Source organism: Chelon labrosus (assembly GCF_963514085.1).
Source record: "Chelon labrosus genome assembly, chromosome: 20".
NCBI lineage: Eukaryota > Metazoa > Chordata > Actinopteri > Mugiliformes > Mugilidae > Chelon > Chelon labrosus.
Window position 1 is genome coordinate 14,202,412 of NC_140353.1, and position 20,685 is coordinate 14,223,096.

The 20,685-nt window shown below is 42.3% G+C and overlaps 3 protein-coding genes across 3 annotated transcripts; 1 reads left to right on the forward strand and 2 right to left on the reverse strand.

Annotated features, from left to right (window-relative positions):
• Positions 1–843: 843 nt before the first annotated feature.
• dlst (dihydrolipoamide S-succinyltransferase) lies at positions 844–7,443 on the forward strand. Its single transcript, XM_084569376.1, has 15 exons — positions 844–973; positions 1,964–1,997; positions 2,090–2,129; positions 2,503–2,564; positions 2,684–2,758; positions 2,847–2,902; positions 3,135–3,243; positions 3,338–3,511; positions 3,705–3,790; positions 3,897–3,994; positions 5,216–5,346; positions 5,712–5,785; positions 5,878–5,961; positions 6,044–6,211; positions 6,776–7,443. Exons 1-15 carry the CDS (start codon positions 911–913, stop codon positions 6,908–6,910), a joined length of 1,389 nt encoding a protein of 462 aa, XP_084425502.1. The 5' UTR covers positions 844–910; the 3' UTR covers positions 6,911–7,443.
• A 963-nt stretch (positions 7,444–8,406) lies between these two features.
• On the reverse strand, positions 8,407–13,494 carry rps6kl1 (ribosomal protein S6 kinase-like 1; the record flags this gene model as incomplete). Its single annotated transcript, XM_084569377.1, has 10 exons — positions 8,407–9,480; positions 9,633–9,728; positions 9,815–9,897; positions 10,106–10,195; positions 10,279–11,742; positions 11,832–11,964; positions 12,354–12,401; positions 12,541–12,633; positions 12,785–12,909; positions 13,359–13,494. 10 exons carry the CDS (start codon positions 13,492–13,494, stop codon positions 9,370–9,372), a joined length of 2,379 nt encoding a protein of 792 aa, XP_084425503.1. The 3' UTR covers positions 8,407–9,369.
• Positions 13,495–17,947: 4,453 nt separating this feature from the next.
• LOC311505117 (olfactomedin-4-like) lies at positions 17,948–20,215 on the reverse strand (the record flags this gene model as incomplete). The annotated part of the gene is made up of 5 exons (XM_084568520.1): positions 17,948–19,324; positions 19,368–19,509; positions 19,602–19,692; positions 19,901–20,073; positions 20,159–20,215. 5 exons carry the CDS (start codon positions 20,213–20,215, stop codon positions 18,489–18,491), a joined length of 1,299 nt encoding a protein of 432 aa, XP_084424646.1. The 3' UTR covers positions 17,948–18,488.
• Between the last annotated feature and the right edge of the window lie 470 nt (positions 20,216–20,685).

Here is a 20,685-nt window from a genome sequence, read left to right on the forward strand (position 1 = left end):
AAAAGTGACTGAGACAACATTCACACTGAAAACCCATTAAATGTGTCCTCCTCATACTCATCTATTACTGGAAATCAAGAACTCATAGGGTGATGTCATAGGACTAAATGATGCAGACAGCTAGATAACTTTTTGTGTTTTTTAAACAAATACATTTCTTTTTTTTTTTGTTCCCTAGTGTTGGACCAAAGTCAGGTTAGGACACAAAAGGGTTGGGGTTAGGGTTACACACCAGAATACACAACATGTGCAGTGGGTTAACCATGAATACAAATACAAAATCATTAAAATTTAAATCAAAAGGTACACTCTATGTACTATCCTCTATAGTCAGAGCAGCTTGGAAAATAGCCTACTTAGATCAGCTTTGTCAGTTTAAAACATAATTTTACTTATCTATAACTTACCTTTCATTATTTATTCTATTCTATTGTATTTTGTTGCTGTTTTGTGGTATTGTATTTAAAGTTTGTATACACTTTGTATATTTTATATATACTTTGTATATTATTTATATATACTATACTATATATATATATACTATTTATTGTTCGACTCTTTTTGCTGACTGTAATTCCTCCTGTCTCTGTGTAATGATGCTACTGGATTACCGATAAATAAAGTATATCTATTCTATTCTATTCTATTCTATTCTACTGTGTATAAGGTTGACATAATGTTCTGTGTTGTGTTTTATTTGTTGTTATTTAGAAGATATTTCGGTTTTAAGAACTATCGAAGTGTCAGACAGGACCACATCAAGGACCCCCCTCCCCCCTCCACTCGGAGCACTTGGTTTATCCCACACTACTTCCTCGGCTGTTGCGCGTGCGGCGTGCCTAGCCTAGCTTGTTGTTGCTGTGACCGGAGAGTTCCCCTTCCGCTGACAGGCTGCTGTCACACAGCTACCATGTTATCCCATTCCCGGTGTCTCACCAGGAATTTTGGCCGTTCCCTCTCTGCCATCCGCCAGGTAGGCAACAAACAAATGAAACGTTGTCGTTGCCACACGCGACGCGCCTCCGGATGCGGAGGAAGCGGCAGCTTCTGTCTGCTCAAAGCTGTCTCCACGCTAGCATTAGCATTAGCCTGCTCGCTGCTGTAGGCCACGGACAGGCCGTAACATTGTAAGCCAAGGACAGTATGACACTTTCCTGCACCGGTCTTTCATACAGCCCCTATTAAAGATCACGGCTACACCGCCTCTATTGGGCTGGTGTCGCCATTTGACGTGAATGTTGGAGGTGGTTGACCCTAAACAAAACGTAGCTGATTAATGTAAAGTCAGTGCACATAACCATTCATATTTTGTTAGCCCCCAAGAGCATGCCAGCCTTAGTAAGCTAGCTGCTCGTAGCTGTCATCAAGCCGAGGTCATATGGTGGTATGCCAGCAAAAACGACCACTCTTGTATTTAATACAATAATTTAGTCGTTTTTATTTGAAGAATAACTTTTTGTAGCTGCATTACAAGCTATGTTATAGTCATATTTCTGAATTGTTAAAAGTTAGTGTCTGGATAGTGTCTGACATGAACTGTCAGTTTGATACTAAGAGTAGTAGTAAATAAATGCTTTTAAATGCAACTGTTAAATCAGCTGTTCACTTATAAATATCCTCCAGCATTTACTTCTTGCTCCAGCATTTAAGTTCTCATGATAAACCACCCAAGCCACTTGTCAGCCAGATAATTTCATTGATCATGTCAAAGGACACCGTCTAGCATGTTGAAGTGACTTTTGACCGGTAGTACTCACTTCTCTGGTTCTGCTGCTATTTAAGTACAACCACAACTGTTAGACATTGGTATGTAACTTGATATGAAAGGTAACCAACTTACGAGCGTATATTTTTAAACCTTTTTGTTATTGCATAATGTGTTTTTTCTTTTTTTTTTTGCACTAAGACAAACCTCTAAGAAGTTGTTGATGTTTTGTAATGTTTGACTGTATTTTTTTCACAGGGGAATAATGTGTTAGCTCGTCGGGCCACGGCAGGTATGTGCGCTTACTGTTAAACCATGGTGTCATCTCAGTCTCTCAAAAAAAAAAAAAAAAATGACATGGTGCTCTTGTCCTTCCTCTAACAGCTCTATCAGCTAGCCATTCTATCTCTTTCAACAACAATGTGTAAGTACGCGCACACTCTGTGAAGGTTGTCAGTCATCCAGGGTATACACGTAATCGTTGAACTAGACAGAAACTTACATAGATGATTCAAGAAAATCTTTCACGGGGCAGATTTGTGACACATTAGTTGGGTTTTGTTGGATCGTTTTAAGCCTCTAGCTCTCAAAGTGTTATAACCATGCCACTAATACACTGTTTTCCCGTTATCAGTGACTCTGTCTGACAACCAGCACCTGTTTCCTATTTAAGCGATTCATTAGAAATATGCTTAGACACTCACACACATGCCCAATATGAAATAATACATGTAATTGTTTTTTTTTGTTTTTTTCCAGATTTGTACTTCCTGACTGATTTTATATTAATTTTTCAGAAAATACGATCCCCGGTCCACTGTCTTCCAAATCCAGTACTTCAGGACGTCTGTAGCCTACAGTATGTTTTACCCTCTTCTTGGCTTTTACTTCTTTCACACTTACCTCGAAGTGTGAAGCAGAACCACCGGCATGTGCAGTAAAGAAATCATTTCTTTCAACTTGTTCATATTCTGACAGGAAATGAAGTTGTCACAGTCAAGACCCCTGCATTTGCAGAGTCTGTCACAGAGGGGGATGTGAGGTGGGAGAAAGGTAAAGCATTTAATTCGAAAACATGCATTTGTTGCTTCTAATGCAGACACACCGGCCTGTTTCTAAAAAAAAAGTTTTCTTCTTACAGCTGTCGGAGACACCGTCTCTGAGGATGAGGTGGTGTGTGAAATTGAGACTGACAAGGTAAAACTAAATAAAAAATCAAACAAATTCATTATGTTTTTGATAGCTGGGCTTTGCCTGTGGAGAGGAAACCGTCAGAGTATTTGGCAAAAATCAATGAAATAAATAGGCTATCTATTCCTAAAGTTTTACTACATTCCATTCTTCAATGCTTTTGTTATAAAATGATGAATATGGAACTTCTTTGATTTCTTTTTAAAACTTGTAATCATTTGTTTTTCCCCGCTATTAGACGTCTGTGCAGGTTCCCTCTCCTGCTGCTGGAGTAATTGAGGAACTTTTGGTCCCAGATGGAGGGAAGGTCGAAGGAGGAACTCCACTTTTCAAGCTCAGAAAAGGAGGTTTGTAGTGCTTGAGTTCCCCTGAAAACCACATTCTTATTAGCGTGACAGATTTACGCCTGTGATTTCTAACTCTCTACGTCCGTATCTTCAGCCGGTGCTCCCAAAGCGGCAGAAGCTCCCAAAGCCGAGGCTCCGGCCGCCGCAGCCCCTCCACCGCCTTCTGCTGCCCCCCCTCCACCTCCTCCCCCTTCAGCTGTGGGCCCCATTCCCACCGCAATGCCCCCTGTGCCACCTGTGCCAGCACATGCTATGGACACCAAACCAGGTTAGTAGTCATCTGACAGACGGCCGGTGTCATGTGAGAACTGTTTTGCTTGACATCAGTGTTCTTGACCTCTAGCTCACATGATTAATCATTGTTTGGTGTTCTGCTGGCAGCGGCTTTCAGGAGTTTCACAAAATCTCTATCGCTAGAGATACTCACTAGTTGTGTCTACTTACTTATGTCTTTCTCACAGTTTCAGCCTTCAAGCCCACTGCTGCACCAACTGCACCTGCTTCCCCAGCAGAGGGAGGGGCCAAAGCAGCTAGGACAGAAAGCAGGGTGAAGAGAAAATGCACAATATTTAGACTTGGCATAGTAATAAGTGTCATAAAATGCTTACTGAGACCAATAATGTTTTTTTTATTTTTTTATTTTATTTATTTAGGTTAAGATGAACCGCATGAGGCTGAGAATTGCCCAGAGACTGAAGGAAGCCCAAAACACCTGCGCTATGCTCACTACGTTTAATGAGGTCGACATGAGGTAGGAAATTTTAAATTAGTTGACCCACATTGATAAACACTGAGCGCTATTTTCGATAATAAATTTGAAATGTGCACTGCTACGTTCACATACATAAATAGAAGTGTCTGCAAAAAAAAAAAAAAAAAAAAAAAGGCAGCCTTCATAGAGTTTAGGAAACAAACATTCAAGTTCCCATTTGTTTGAGCCGTGTGTACATACAGTTTACATGCTGTATGTGCGAGTGTTAAAAGCAAAAGCAGCACTTGCACAAATGGTTATAGATTGGAATCTGTCCAATAGGAAAAGCTTTTTGAAATCCAATATCCTGTTAAACGCTGGAATGTAAATATTTGGTCGTAATTCCATCTAAAACGAAGATAAGAATTGTTAAAACAGGTTTTATTAATTTACAAGGAAATGTTATTGTCTGCACTTGCCCCCTGTGCTGAAGAGGACACTTTGAGGATTTCTTTTCCCCGCAAATGTGTGGTGTCAGCTTTCGGCTATTCAGGGTTTTCTATGTATCCTAATTGGATTGACATTGACGGTCTGGAGGAAGACTTCCCAGGCTAGGGCTCATCTGGAGCCGAAGGAGCTAGTCAGAACAGGAGGTTGGAGCATCTGCAGGGGCCCACAGAGACCTGCGCTCTGAGTGGAAGAGCTGCCTCAACTGATATGGGCTTTTATGACAGCCCAATAAGATTTACAGGCTCTAGAAAGTGAAGATTTTTATCGCTTCTTCTCTCCTTTCTCGGAGAGTCTGTGTCTTGGGAGGGGCTAATTATGTTAGCGGAGAAACCCTAGAGCTTCAACAGGGTTAGAGACAGGAAAACAAACAATTAAAAGGAGAGATACAAGAGAAAAATGAGCAATAGTGAAACAATTAGCAGGACAATTTCAATTGCTTTATTCGCCACTATCTGCAACAGCATTCTTTTGTAGCTATCAAAAAAAGTACATGTTTTTACTACTACTACTTTATTTTTTGCACATTGAAGGATTTGAAAAACATTAGCAGAGACTGTTAATTTGTCAGAAGGGTCAGCCCATCAGCTCTACATAGCCCTAATCATTGGCTCGTTGAATTTCAGAAATTCAGAGCCACGTCGTGATCATGAACTTGTTGTTGTCGTCGTCATATTGTGCTCACAAACCCTTTTTTAATGCTTCAATAATGCTTTTCACCTTAAAGCCGGATTGTTACTTCACTTGCTAATCTTTGCTTTTGTCTTCCTGCAGCAACATCACAGACATGAGGAAATCCTACAAAGACGCCTTCCTGAAAAAGCACAACATCAAGCTGGGCTTCATGTCTGCATTTGTGAAGGCTGCTGCGTACGCTCTGGAGGACCAACCTGCTGTCAACGCCGGTATAGATCTGACTACCTGTTTGTGGTGTCAGTTCTGACTGTGTCTTTGCACGTTCAGTATCAAGTCGTGTGTGGTGAAAAAAAGATTTAAGTTTCAGTATCTTTCATTGCTCGACCTCAAAACCAGCCCTAACTTATTTACTGCCCTGAGACCACTTTGACCTATTTAGATAGACCACAGTGAAGCAGGCGGTGTCTGTATTGCTGCCTTTTAAAGTCTATAATCGTCTGCGGGTTTCACCTGCCACGACTTTTTGCTTTCTCGTCACAGAAAAGTGTTCATAAGAAAAGGAACTTAATCTTGGTCACAAATGTAGTGAAGGTTTACAATTTATATCCACAACATGTACGTTCTCTGTTTCCAGTAATCGATGACACAACCAAAGAGATTGTGTACAGGGACTATGTTGACATCAGTGTGGCTGTAGCCACACCAAAGGTAAGATGAGTGGATCATTTTAATAATGTTTCATAGTCCACTTATGTCATACATGAAGAGCAGAGAATTCACTCATGTCACCTCTCTCTCAGGGTCTAGTGGTTCCTGTAATTCGAAACGTGGATGGAATGAACTTTGCTGATATTGAAAAGGCCATCAATTTGTTGGGAGAAAAGGTAATATTTTTGTTGTTCTGTGAAAAGGTTATCTTGACATTTCGTCATTGTGCGACAGTAACGTGTAACTGTGTGTTTACAGGCCCGTAAGAACGAGCTGGCTGTTGAGGACATGGACGGAGGAACCTTCACCATCAGCAATGGGGGCGTGTTCGGGTCCATGTTTGGCACACCTATAATCAACCCTCCACAGTCTGCCATTTTAGGCATGCACGGCATCTTTGACAGGCCTGTTGCAGTCGGTGGCAAGGTGAGGGGCTCGCGCACAACAGCCACTCGATTTAATAGGAGTTCTAGTTGGGATGAGTTTTAAAAATAGCAATGGTTACGGCTTGGTCTATAAATTGACAGTTTAGTTTTCACTGTTACACATTCTGCATATCTAATTAATCATGGACTGACTGTAACATGACTCATAAGTCACACTCATTCATTATTTTTAGTTTAAGGTTGACTAATCAAGAAACTGAGCACTGAAATGAAAGTACTACATTGTAATGTGGTATACACAGATGTGGACAGTAGATTAGGTCTGCAGCCTCAGGTTATTTTATTGTTGATAGTAATGGAAAACAGTCAGGAAAGTGGATCATGGTTAATGTGACATTTTTGCTAGCAACTTAACCTTTTGTGAACAATTCTGTCTGCAGACTTTAATGCATTGCTTCAGCTGTACAGTATGCACATGAAAACAAGCTTATTCTATCATTATCTTTATGAGGTTTAGGTTTAAGGATTAACGTTAGCCGCTCAGTTATGCCATCACCGTCTTGTGTTGTGAGGAATCTGGTCTCAGTGACTTTCTCTCATCCAGGTGGAGATCCGTCCCATGATGTACGTTGCCCTTACGTACGATCATCGTCTGATTGATGGAAGAGAGGCGGTTACTTTCCTGCGTAAGATCAAGTCAGTGGTGGAGGACCCCAGGGTGCTGCTGATTGACATGTGAACCCTCGTGAGCTCCAGGCCCAACCAAACAAAGCACCCTACACAAACCATGGCTGTACTCACCTGTTGAACGTAACTGCAGTTAATGTATTGTTGTATTTGGTTAACTAGGATTTTTGGATGACAGTTGGGTTATGCAATGGACATTTCTAATGCGGGTAGCAGTGGTGCAGTTGTGGAGAAATGTCGGGGTCTGGGGTTTCTGGTGCTGGTCGTTAGATCAAAGAAAAAATATATTCTATAACTCATGTGCGCCATATGTCATTTTCTACATGCAGCTGAAAAATGTTCCACTTCTTGTGTTACGAATGACAAACACAGATTAAAACCTGCATAGTATGATTTTCTTATTTGGTTGAGGGAAGACCACGGAGCACATATTGGGCTAGAAACCAAGTAACACTATGTTCTGAAATCTCTAAAGTGAAGAAATCCTCTATGCCATCTGTTGTGGACATTATGACAGTTCTCTTTATGCTGTTTGAGAAAGATATTTAAGAAAAGTTTTAAACAATAAAAGCTGCATTACTCAAACTGAAGTTTTTTTGTGTAATTTTATATAGTTATAATTTTTTACTGGCATTTATAGCTTGAACATGGTCTCATTCACTTACTATATAATATGTCATAGGCATATTTGCTTACAAGAGCAAAAAAGTTAAAGGGGAACTACTGTTTTTTACAACCTGGACCTTATTTCTAGCATAAAATACGGCCGTTTACTCCCCCAAATAACTTTTGTGTCATTTGCACAAGTTTAGGAAATAATTAGATCAATGTAAATCCATGTAGCGGGAGTAACAGGGCACTGAGACGCAGCCTCTAAATAACGCATTATCTGCCGCGAAACTCGTTCATTTCACCAATATTTTGTTATTGTACGCTAGTGCTATTCCCCGTTGAGTCCTGAGTTACCTGTTATCATCATCCAGGGTCTGTAGATTGACCTACATACCCCGGATGATGTCCTCTGACCTGGACAATGTCATCTCTGAGCGGCGCGTGCACCCGCAACGGTCTGCTTGTTTACCTGTAATTTGCTACTGCTAGTTTTTTGCAACATGGCTCAATATTTTTCCAATTCTGAGGAAAAATTCTGATTCTGAGGTTGTGGACGAACCACAGAGGCTGCATCTCGGTGCCCTGTCACTCCCGCTATATGGATTTACGTTGATCTAATTATTTCCTAAACGTGTGCAAATGACACAAAAGTTATTTGGGTGAGTAAACGACCGTATTCTATGCTAGAAATAAGGCCCAGGTTGTAAAAAACAGTAGTTCCCCTTTAATACCTCAGCTTTACTATGTTGCTAAGTCCAGGAAACAGCTTTGGCATGCTTCTTTTCTACACACTGGTAGCAAGTCCTTGCTGTATAAACAGTTTTTTTTATCTGACTGTTAATGCAAAGTGAAAACAAAATTGGGTCAATAATGGGTGAGCCCAACCTTGGCCTTCAAAACAGCATTAATTAATCTAGGTTCAATTTCAAGGTATTAGGTTTTAGGTACATTGTTCTTAGCATCTTGGAAATCATTGCATTTTTATTTCGTCTCTATGTCTTCTGTCTCTTCCTGCCTAGACTGACTCCATAATGTGCAACCAGGGCGCTCTATATCACCCGTTGGTGCACAATCAACCGATCAAACACCTTTGTGGTATCTAGGATTCTAAATCTAAAGACCCAAATCTTTTGCACATAAGTGCATGTAAGTAGGTGGAATATTTGTGGGAAATTAATAAAAGAAAAGGCTTTAATACTTTGAAAGGTTAATTTTCAGGAAATTTCCTTCAGCCACAACGGTCAGCTGGTTTGGATCACTGACAAATGACTAAACAATGTCAAAATGTGTCTTCATCCACACAAAATACATTTCTATACTACTGCTCTGTTAATATATAGATCATAAATGGCTTGCTACGTTAAGAGGTGATGTTTATAACTCTCGGCTTTCCAGTCAACAAACTTGAAATTGTCTTCTTTGACATCATAACTAGATCTATAGATAATAAACCCAAAATTACAAATGCTGTTTAGCAGGAATTAAACGTTCAAAGATGTGCAAAGAAGATATAGTCATTTATTACCTACTGTTGTCTTTCTACAATACTTGAGGTTAGATAATCCAAACATTTATTATTGTCACAACTGAAGTTTAGGTCTTGTCAGTTTTCATGCACAGTGATAATGAGGTTGATTATGCTTTTGTATAAAACATTGCTATCAAAACTGCATCAAATGCATCCAAGTTCAAAGTAACAATATGGGACATTATAGGCTCAGCAGTTTTGTTTTAGTTTTTATTATGTCATTTTCTTTGGGAAGCACACAGTGCAGTCAAAAACAGTATCTGGTGCTACGTCCATCTGCTCCACGTTAGGATACTTGTATTCGGCCGAGTGTTTATTTTCAAGTAGTCCAGTGTAGCGCCCCGGGATTAGAGGGGCATCCGCCGCTCCTGCTAGCAGCTCAGAGCTTTCCAGGACACTCCGCTGAAGAAGGGATGACACTTGATGTCGCTTACACCTCCACCTCCAGAACCCAAGCGGTAGCCGGCGTCAAACTGAAGTAGCTGTGGAGCAGCAAAATGCAGAGTGTAAATGCTGAGAGATCAAATGTCAGTGTGTAAATGTGTGTGTGTTTGCAGTTATGGGGTGGTTATTGTTAGACCCATCGAACACATTATTTAGAACAGCAGCCTGTTTCTCAGGTCTTAAATCTAACCTCAGTGAGCAGAGACGCAGCTGCAGTGCTCAGGTGGTCGGGGATGAGCAGCTGGGTGTGTGAGTGGATTCCAGCTGGATGGAGCTGCCACAGTGGCTGGAGGAGTTGAGAAGTCATTTTTTGAGCGTAGTTAGTAAGAATGGTGTCAAACTAAACGGTTGCTTGTAGACCTTTTAGCTTACCATTCCTGTTAGAAGTTCAAACAGCAAAGCCCCAAGACTCCACCAATCACAAGCCTCTGTGACCCTTGAAACTCCACCAATTTCTGTCAACACAAAATGACCCAAGTTTAGTTAAATTCATGCCTAACATTTCTTGAAAATTAGCATGTTATGTCTTTTTATTTCTTTGTAAAATAAGAAACTTGACCTCTTTTAGAGACTGAAGCAGATCTACTACATTATCACCACTAGGTGGCAGGTTACACTAAGGAGTCACAGCTGGCATCAGCTTAAAGTGAAGCATAGTTTTACCTGGGGCACAGTACATCTGTTCCATGGCTCTGGAGCTAATCTCTGACTGGACCTCACTCCACTGGCTGAAAAACGTCAAACACACCTTTCCTGTGAAAACAGATTGCCAAGTTAACCTCCAACGTTAAGTGGTCTTCTTCACACGGTCTTTCACACTCATTTGACGGACTCACCATTGTTGGTGAGCAGGACGTTTCTAGGGTTCAGATCCCGACACAGGATGCCTTGCTGATGCAGACTCTCCAGGGCCAACAGGATCTGCGCACCCCAGACACGCACCTCTGCCTCTGGAAGCCCCCAGCAGGTCTGCACGGCCTTATCGGTGGGCCTAGAGGACTTGACAGGGAAGCGAGGCAGGTGGCACCATCCGTCCACCTCTATGATCTGGTCTTCCCCCTGACCCTCTGGGGCGTCTGGTTTAAGGAAAGCATCCACGTCATCTGCCTTTTTTTGGGGAGGTGCTTCAAGAGTGCGGGAAGAAAACCACCCAACAAATCCCTGTTTCGGAGGCGCTTTCTTCTCTCCGGGACTCACCAATTCACAAGCCTCCTCTACATCTTCTTGTGTCTTTTTGGAACATGTTTCCCCTTTATTTTTGACACCTGAGAGGGCCAAAGGAACCCCTGGAAATGTCCCCTGTTTTTCTGCAATGCCACGGCAGATGGAAGCAGAAGAAGGCCAAGAGCTTTCTGAGGTGATTCTTGTATCTGTGTGGTCAGAAAATACTGCTCTGTCTGTGCTCCTGATGACCACCATGCCATTTCTTTCTTCTGCAGTGGGACTGCTGGTGTCTTGCTTTGAGCTTGTGGCTATTTCTGCTGAGTTCCCACTTAAAATAGATCCCTGGTGAGAGCCGTTAGTATCCCATGATGCTCTGCCACGGATCTGAGTTTGGCAATGTAAAGGAAGATGCAAAATGGCAGGGGAGGAACTCAAACGGTTATTTTCACTGTTTGGTGACCCTGCTTTTATACATGAGGTCTGCTTTGTATGTGGTGCAGTTTGTCCGAGTGTTCTTGGGAAATCACCGTCAGCCACTGCATACGGGTTTATTTTCTTACAGTTGTGCGCCGGGTCCGCAGCTTTCCAGGCCACTTCAAAATCCGAGCTGCACTCTATCAGTCCCATCCCTGCTTTCTTTTTATGGAGTTCGGACATGACATCGAGCGCTTGACTGACGCGAGCGCAGGAGAGGGGAAGAGCTTGCGTTTCCTGAGTTTCACCGGAGTGCAAACACAAACTAGGAGCTGGTGGGTGGATGGTGTGGGTGTCGACCTGTGTCGCGGTCGAGCCAGAGACCAGAGTGAGCCGATCAAGCTTGGTATAAAACGATGCTGCAGAGCGTGTGTTTTGCAGGCAACCCGTCTCCTCGATGTAGGAGTGAGTGCCGCAGCTTTCCAGTCGCTGCTGAGTCTCATCCCACGAAGTCAGGAAGTCTGTGTCTGGACTCTCGTCGCTCAGTTTCCCTGGAATCCCCGCTGTGCTCCCGCTGCTGCTGTGCTGGTAGTCTGTGCTTATTGTGGGTGAGGTGTAGCTGCTCTTCAGCTTGATGCTAGGCTGACCAGAGGTGAAGCATTCTGGGTGTTCCTTGGCCTTCTCGTTTCTCAGCTTGTGCAGTTTGGAGAAGAGCCTCCCACCTGGAACGACACAAATAAACGGACATTACACCTTATTTAGACGCATGTTAAGGGAAAGGGGTGTTTTGAAATCTACCAAAGTTGCTCACCTTTGATGTGCTCAAGATGCAGGTACACAGCATCCTCACTGACATAATATCGTAACAGCTTGACCATGTATGGCACGCCTTGAGGAATAATAGTTGGCTGGTCCCTGCTCTCCCAGCTTGATTTGACCAGGCTCTGCAAGAACGCATACAATGAGTAAATCCTGCTATATTAAGGCAATGGTGCCCTAAATGTAATATCAAATAATTCATATACATTCAAAGAATTAACTACTGCTTTGGGAAGCCCTTGCAGAAAATGAGTTCCTGTCTGTTACCATATTCTTTCAGGTCACTGAAATATGAGGTGCGCTTCCATTGGCTAAAAGGGGGGAGAGCTCGGGGGACAGATCAATGCTGGGTGAAGCTCAGGGAGACAGGATGGAGAGATCTCCCATCGACTGGCTTGCCACAGAATACAAGGTCTGGCCCGGAGCCAGACGACAACCCCCAAAACATCTCCAATTTCAATGGATAGCTGTCATCCAACGGACAGTGTTAAAGTACAGTGAGATGCACACTCACCTTTACAACGAACATCTCTTTGTTGACCATGCTTTGGACAATCAAGACCTTTGTAATAAAACAAAAAAAAAAAACATAAATTATTACAGTATATTTAGTCATTGTGGTGCAATTTGATTTGCATTTTAATTGTTGCTATTTAAACACATATGTATCTAATATATATTAAGAGCCCAAACATATCTACCTTATCAGTCACTCCCACCACCTTACACATCTCTAGATCCTCCACAGGTGAACTCAGGTGTCTGATTGGACGGAATCTCAGACTGCTGTAGCCCTGGTGATGAATAGCCCAGACGGACAGTTAACCACATGTTTGTGCTCCGTCAACAAGAGTGCGAGCCAAGAACCATTACATTTATGTGGAGGACGCTAAGATTAACAAGATCCTCTTTTGAAAGTGCTAATCATAAAGGATGATTTCTTACTCCCAGATGAGAGCTTCCCTTTCCCAGATTATCCTGTAGATGTGTTATAAAGATTTCTTCGGCTCTCTTCAGGTACTGGGTTGTCTTCCTTTTCACAGCCTCCCGTCGCTCTTTGTTTGGGTCCACTGTAAAAAGCAAAAACAAAAAAAAAACAACTCTGGCTGACACCGACAAAGAAGATGAATTCAGCGTAGCTCTGTGAATATAATGTGTCACACACAAGCCCTTGTCCTGAGTAAAGCTTTAGGCCCTTTGATCAGAGTAACACAAAGCTAACTGTGTCCGACACACCTCTGGCTAGCAGTCAGATCTGTGTTTAACCTTTGAATGGGACTTCCTGTTTATATTCAGTGTGTCACAAGTCAAAGGTTAAACCCAGATTTGACTGCTAGCCAGAGGTTTTTCCTCAGTGTGTCAATAATCAGCTGTGTGTTACTCTGAGGAAAAACCTCTGGCTAGCAGTCAAATCTGTGTTTAACCTTTGGTTTGCAACTTCCTGTTTTTATTCTGGTCCTATCACATGCTTTGCGTAAATGTGTCACGCAGCCTTAAAGACCGAATGTTTTCCACTTACACTGAACCCCATTCAGCAGTAAGTCCACCCCATTCTTGTAGTAACTGAAAGCTGCCTCATAGTCCTCGTTGACCTCACTGTCCAGAGCCATGCGGATCTGCTTGGCCGCCTCCACCAGGTAATCTCTCTTTGCCATCGCTGCCTTGTTTTGGACCCGTCAAGGTCCAGTTGGGCCTGTGCACGGCATAAAAAGCCAGAAATTATTCCTGTTTTAGCAGACATAGCTAAGATATATAAGTAGAAACAGAAACTGAATTTTAAGTCTCAGTTAGTGAATCACGGCTCTTTGCAGCTCTTAAAACGGTTTCAAATGCTGCAACTGGTTAGCTTAGGACCCACCTCTGCTCCTTGGTCTTATCAAAAGCAGGACACATCTCTGCCTGTCGTCACTGGGCTCGGTGTGCGTCTGTCCCCAGTGAATCTAAGGCTCAGGTCTTTGCAGTGAGACATGATCATCTGAGCCGGTGGAAACAAAGAGTTAACATTCACGGCAGAACAGGAAGTGAAAGCAATTATGCATACTATTTAGAACTGCTGGAAAGAAGCAACTGTCCAAGATGATAGAGGGATGACTCAGAGCACTGAGGCACTTTGTCTCAGGGTAATGACATTATTTATCCTTATAGCATGACTGAAAACATGTATAGAAAGGTAGAGAGGTGCAGACACCCAAATCACTATCTCGTGTCTGTGTAAGGCACACTGTAGACAAACTGATTTCGTATAGACTTGCACCCACACACTGACACAAATCACACCAAATGTACTGCTTTCAAGGAACAAATAAAATCTTTGCTGGCAAGAATATTAAAAAACACTCCTATTCTGCTGAGAGTACTTGTTACCCAAATATATTACTCCCACTTACTCCCCCTTAAGACTATAGCTGACTATAGCTCTCAAAATGTGAAAAGGTCACACATTCAGTACACACACATCATCCTGGGTGCAGCCATGGAGGCGACATCATGTAAGGAGTGTGATGAAAGACACAAAGCCATCTTCAGCCTCCTCCATCATTACCCACCGTCTCCTCAACGTGCGCTTCACAGCTCATAGTGAGTTGGCAGCTCATAATGACACATCAGTTGCACGGACTGCACATAAATTCGCGTGTACACGCACAGATACGCACACTGTACCTGGTGAGAGCCGAGCATGGCCTGGATCCTCCGCCCCGGCAGCAGCAGCATCAGCATCAGCAGCAGCAGCAGCCCATGTCTTCAGCGGCCGGGACACACTCATCCTTGGAGCAGGAGAGGAGGAGAGAGCTCAGACGAGGCTCCTGATTGGCTGAGCATGATGTCACTTTAGGGTACCATTCCGCACGCAGCGCTCACTTCCCCCCTTCTCATCCTGACAGATGCTGGAGGATTTAAAGAGACAGTGCTGTTTTTGTGTGCACTGACTGAAGGCCATTTTAACCCTGACTTTTCCATTCAAAAGGCACTATTCGTATTTTAGTGTTAACTATTGACAGATCCCATTCAGATCTCACTCTCAAGATATAATGATTTCTGGATTTGTTAGATGTCTCTGTGAATGGAGGGATCACCCTGTCCTGAATTCTTAATCTGCTGGGAGTTGGTGTTGGGTACCAGATGGAGCCAGGCTCCAACCACAGCACAAAGGAGAGCTGCCTTCTCCAAGGGAGGGCCAGCTTACAGAAGGGGGAGGAAACTACCGAATGGTCCTGAGAGAGCTGGAAATGAGGGCCCTCAGATCAGACACCCTTATTCAAAAAGCAGAGTTTTGGATAAGAGTTTATGTTATATATCATTTTTAAGATTTTTACGCAAAGTGAAACAAAACAGGAAACTCAATTGAATGCTCAGTTTTGATTTTATTCCAGAAATAAAAATCATTTGTATTAATCACAATACAGCTGATCAAGAACATGAGGCCTCATCCTTTATGAAACCTCACGTGATAGGACATGTAATAGCCATTGTTGTACATGTAGAGCTTCTGGTCAGTGAGATTATAGTGCAGGTTGACAAATTCCTCCTGAAATTTCTGGAGGGGAATGCTTTTTTCTCCTTTTCGGTGGCAATGTCATACGAGTAATAGATCTCTTCCGTCTTCAGATCCCCTGGCCTGGTAGCATACATGACTCCACACGCCATGAAAGCATTCCCTACTAGAGGCTTGAACGCATTAGTGGTCCATACACTCTCAGTAGCAAATGATTTCTCGTCTATCTTGGCGATCACAAGTTTACCTTTGGTCTCCTCTGATGCTGATACTGCTGCCACTAAGGCGGCAGATCCAGGCCACGCTCGGCTCACACCAGGTACAGTGTGTGTATTTTATGTGCTGTCACTGTCACATATACAGCCTGTTTACCAGTTACTCCACGCGACTGTCTAATAAACTCACCAATATCAGGCTTAATGAACTCTTGATCCTTCTGGCACTCTTCCAGCTTCCTCTGCAGCTTAGCAAACTCAATGCGGATCACTTCCAGGTTGCTCTTGTCGTACGTCTCCAGCTGATTCACAATCAGGGTCATGTTGTGAATCTGACACAAACAGACAAGGTTAGCACACAATCAATAAAACAGCAGAAGAAGTTCTACTGCGAACTCACTTCACCTCAGTGTACAGACTGTCCAGCGTGGGTGAGGAGGTGTTAAGGAAGTCTCTGAGCTGTCAGGCAGGAACACACTGCAAACACACTCCAGTCCTCCGCCAGAAATGGTCACATTGCCCGTCTCCCAGTCCTCCACTGGCTGAAAGCAAATTCTGTCATTTGGTCAGGGGCGGATGGTGTATAGGGGCGATTTGGGCGACGCCCTACCAGCTGGGAGAAAGAGGATTTTTTTTTTTTTTACAAATTCTATCACAGCAAAAGTAGTTTTCAGTGTTCTAGACATATTATCTGTCATCAGAATCGTCAGGTTCAAGTCGCGTTTCAAATGGTCCCGCCTCTCTGGGCGAATTCCTCAACGTGGAAAATCGCCCCAGCTTCTCCCATTGACGATCATGTTAAAACTTTTTTTTTCGGAAAATGAGCCTTCAATGCATTTTCAATGAGGATTTGGGGCTCGCCCTAACGCGCTTGAGTCATACGTAACTGAGCAAAGAGATAGCTGCTTGATTGGACAATTCATCAATCAATCACGTCCATCAGGAAGCATTCGCGCAATTTTCGTCGGTCGGCTGAATTGACTGTCGGCTGTGGAGAAGAAAAGGATGAAGGAGTTGGGACCCGACTGTCCGGACTTAAACATTTTGCAGCAGGCTACTGATCGTGGGAGGACATACACAAGGAGCTTCACCTCAAATGTGTATGCTAAACGGCTTTTTTTGTTTCACCTGCGTGCTGTTTCAAAGTCCCGGGACAGAGATGTTATGGACTACAACGGGGATGAAGGACTTAAAACTAGAGCCGGGACTTTAACTTGTTAATTAAGATTAATTAATTACACAAAAATAACGGGTTAATCATTTTTTACGCATTTTAATCACACTTATTTTTGCACCGCGGAACGTTTCTCACTGGATGAGTTCGGCGGACCGATTATACTGGAGCACCAACTAGCGTCATTACTTCAGACTACAAACCACAATGAACATGAACGAAGAAGCTGATGAAACCGCTTTGGTTGGCCCCTTGGATGGGAAATTTCAGTCATTATTCAGTGGTATACTAAAAATCCATATGAAAAAATAACTGTTCTCAGGTCAAATATTTATATGCGATTAAAATGTTTGATGTATTAGCATTTTTAAACTTGCTGGATTTTACAAGGCAAATAAATTATGTTAAAACTTAGTTCCATGGCCCCATTTGTCTTTGTAAGGAGATGTTCTATTTTGTCTTTATTATTTTGTCAGAATGCACCAGAATGCTTAGTTTGTACGTGAAAATCACAAAAATCTACTGGGGGAGGATGCCCCCAGAGCCCCCTACAGGGGTTTGATTTACAAACTTTGCGCCCCCCCTAATACAAAATTCACCAGCCGCCACTGCATTTGGTTATTGTATTATACAATTTCACAATACTGAAAATTATTGGAACTTACCAGCCACACCAGTGCAGGACTCAGTATGGGAAAGAGCAGCAGTAAAGTCAAAGGGATTCTGTCTCTGTCAGTAGTGCGTCTTGTCGATTCAGAAGGGATGCACATATTCTATTCTTATTTCTTTTAGCCCACCTAAATTTCACTAGCATCCATGAGATCAGTGCAGGTGTGCATACTATGCATGCTGGACATGGACTATTACAGTTTTATAAGTTGTGACTGTGTTCTTTTCTTTGCACTGTATATTTTGATAAAATTGTCAAGACGCTGAACCCTGAAAAATTGGATGAATCTTATTTTAATTTAAGGAAATACCTTGATGTTTGGACAATTTTGTTTGCTGTTATATCATCTGAGTGGTCTACTCCTTTTACAAAGACTTTGTATTGTGTATATTGCTATGCCAGCAGCTACATGTAAATAATAATAATAATAATACATTTTATTTGGAGGCGCCTCTCTGGGCACTCGAGGACACCATACAACATATAAATAAGAATAAAAACACTAAGAAGAAATAAGAAACAGATAAGATGTGTGTATTAAGGCAAATTTCTCTATGGAGAGATATAACTGTTGCAACATCATTTAGTTCACACTCATTTAGTATTTGCACATTTTGTACTTGAGTTTGTAGATACCACCCAATGGATTCTTTGGCATGTAGTTTAAAAACCCTGTTCAAACTGTGTCAAATGTTTGTCTCTGATTAAAACACAAAGTCCCCTACACAAATTGTAATATCTATTGTGTCCCAATAATTTGAAGCTATTTATTAAAAGCTATTTTGTCACCGTGGTGAATTTAAATCTTATTGCGTGCCTTAATTATAGCTTTGTTTGATTTTATGGAAATTATTTTGCACCATACACTTAACTTTTATCTATCAGCAATTTTCTAATTGCGTTATTTCCATACATGTAAAATGAAGACATTTGACATTATTTGAATGCTTCAGTTTGATTTTGTTCAAGAAAAGACAGTAAAAAGTCAATGCATTACATAACATAGCTTCATAGGGCTTCAGTGGAAAGAGGACATACAAAGGGAATACAGATCAATCATATCAATCACAAATACGGTAGATCCCAAAAAGACAAAATCATTCATTGTTAAATTTCACGTTATATGTCACATAATAGCCACTGTTGTACATGTAGAGCTTCTGATCAGTTGGATTGTAGTCCAGGTTGGTGTAACTCTCCTGGAACTTTGGGAAGTGGATGCTGAGGTCTTTCTCCTGGCCGGTCTTGGTGTCAAATGCATAGAAGATCTCCTCAGTGTTGAGATCCACTGACCTGGTGGCGTACATGACTCCACAGGCCATGAAAGCATTGCCCGCTAACTGCTTAAACACATTAGTGCTCCACTTATCCTCAATGCCAAAAGATTTCTCATTTATTTTAGCAAGGATCATTTTGCCTTTGCTCTCCTCTGAGGCATACATTACCCACAATCCAGTTTCATCAGCTGCAAAGTCCAGGTTCTGATAGTCTGAGTAACTGTATGAGAACCTTTGACTAGCATCTGAGATCACTCTGTACTCATATGCAGAGCTGGTCAGATTCAGTTTGGTCATGCTGAAAGGTGTGTTGTGCTGGTAATAAATGGCGTTACTGTGAACAATGTAATTGTTACCAGTACCTTCCCACCCACTTGGTATGTCATGGTGTTTGAATGCAGACCTCAGAAGGAGGTTTTCATAGTCAGAGTACAAATAGAAGTCATGCACCGAGGGACTACTGTATGCACCGTAGAAGTACATGGACTCATAACCCCGAATAGGTTTGGAGTCTTTGCCCCAGCCTCCATATTGATAGCCTGCATTCAAATGACCGTTGATTTGTACCACCACTGGTTTACTGAGCATCATGATGCCTGTGTGATTGCAGTTGCCTGGAAAGAAACAAAACACGATGGAAATGATTGGCAATGTCTAAGGTGTTCAGTATTTTCCAGCCTCTTAGGTCAATTGTCTTACCAATATCTGGCTCGAAGAACTCCTGATCCTTCTGGCATTCTTCCAGCTTCCTCTGCAGCTTAGCAAACTCAATGCGGATCACTTCCAGGTTGCTCTTGTCATAAGCCTCGAGTTGGTTCACTACAAGGGTCATGTTGTGGATCTACAAATAAAAGTGTATATTGAAATCCAGTAATGCGACATAAAAAGGAATCTTGATGTTATTTGCAATAAGGTTCACAGTGGGATTTTCACCTCAGCATACAGACTGTCGAAAACAGGTAAGGTGGAGTTGAAGGAGTCTTTGAGCTGAGACACCAGAGATTCAAACAATTCAAGCTCAACCCTGATCAAATCAAAGTCAAGTTTGATGTACATGTCTGGGTTGGTCTCCAGCACTGTGACTCTAACTGTCAGGTCTGCCAGATCCTCCAGATAGACCTTCAGCTTACCCTCATAGCTCACCATCTGAAAGAATAAAAAAGTAGACTTTAGTATAATAATGTCCCACCACAGCAAATATTTTCAGACCTGATGCTATGAGTGAGTCCTACTGCACCTTGTTCATTTGGATTTCCACTTCCAGGATGAGGTCCTTGCTGACTTGTTGCATATGCTGAACACGGTCGGCAGGGAAGTTGGTGTCGGGCATATACACATGACAAACACACTGACCCGACTCACCCACTGATGCGGTCACATTTCCAGACTCCCAATCCTCCACTGGCTAATCATTTTTAAAAAGGTGAGTTAATCAAAACAGATGATTAGTCTGTTAGCATATTTCAAGAGAGAAGATAGGAGTCACTTACAATCCAGGCCAAAGCAGGACTGAGGGTGGGTATGAGCAGCAGCAGAGTTGGCAGCATTGTGCTAACTTCACCTGTCAAGTGTCTCCGTTGGTGGCTTGGTCAGAGGGCTTTTAAAGGCAACTCTTATCAGTTCCTCACCGTCTGCTGTCGCACATTTATGAGCACCACACATGAGCAGATGTTAGTTCACAAGTCAAGGCGGTGTCCTTATTTGCTCACAACAAGTATAGGGGAACCCATCATGTCAGGTTTGGATGAGAAACAAGCCATATGCAGTCATTTCTGGCAACACCTTATGTTAATGTTTGTGGACTGTCAACCATGCATGTGTTATATGATAGGAAGGAGTCGTTAAAAGTGCAGATAGACGCTTAGTACTTTACATAGTCATCATGTTTTTGTAGTCATCATGTTAAGTCTTGGGTAAAGAGTGAGTGATTTGAACCAAATCCACGTGGTAATTGTGTAATCTGCTGTATGTGACTCGGGCGCTTTTGACCAATACTGTTAATAACATTGCGCCACAA

Coding starts and splice junctions, on each gene's coding strand:
- dlst (XM_084569376.1), top strand. CDS start 911: ATGTTATCCCATTCCCGGTGTCTCACCAGGAATTTTGGCCGTTCCCTC. Junction 2,759..2,846: donor GGATGTGAGGTGGGAGAAAG/GTAAAGCATTTA, acceptor TTCTTCTTACAG/CTGTCGGAGACACCGTCTCT. Junction 2,903..3,134: donor GTGAAATTGAGACTGACAAG/GTAAAACTAAAT, acceptor CCCCGCTATTAG/ACGTCTGTGCAGGTTCCCTC.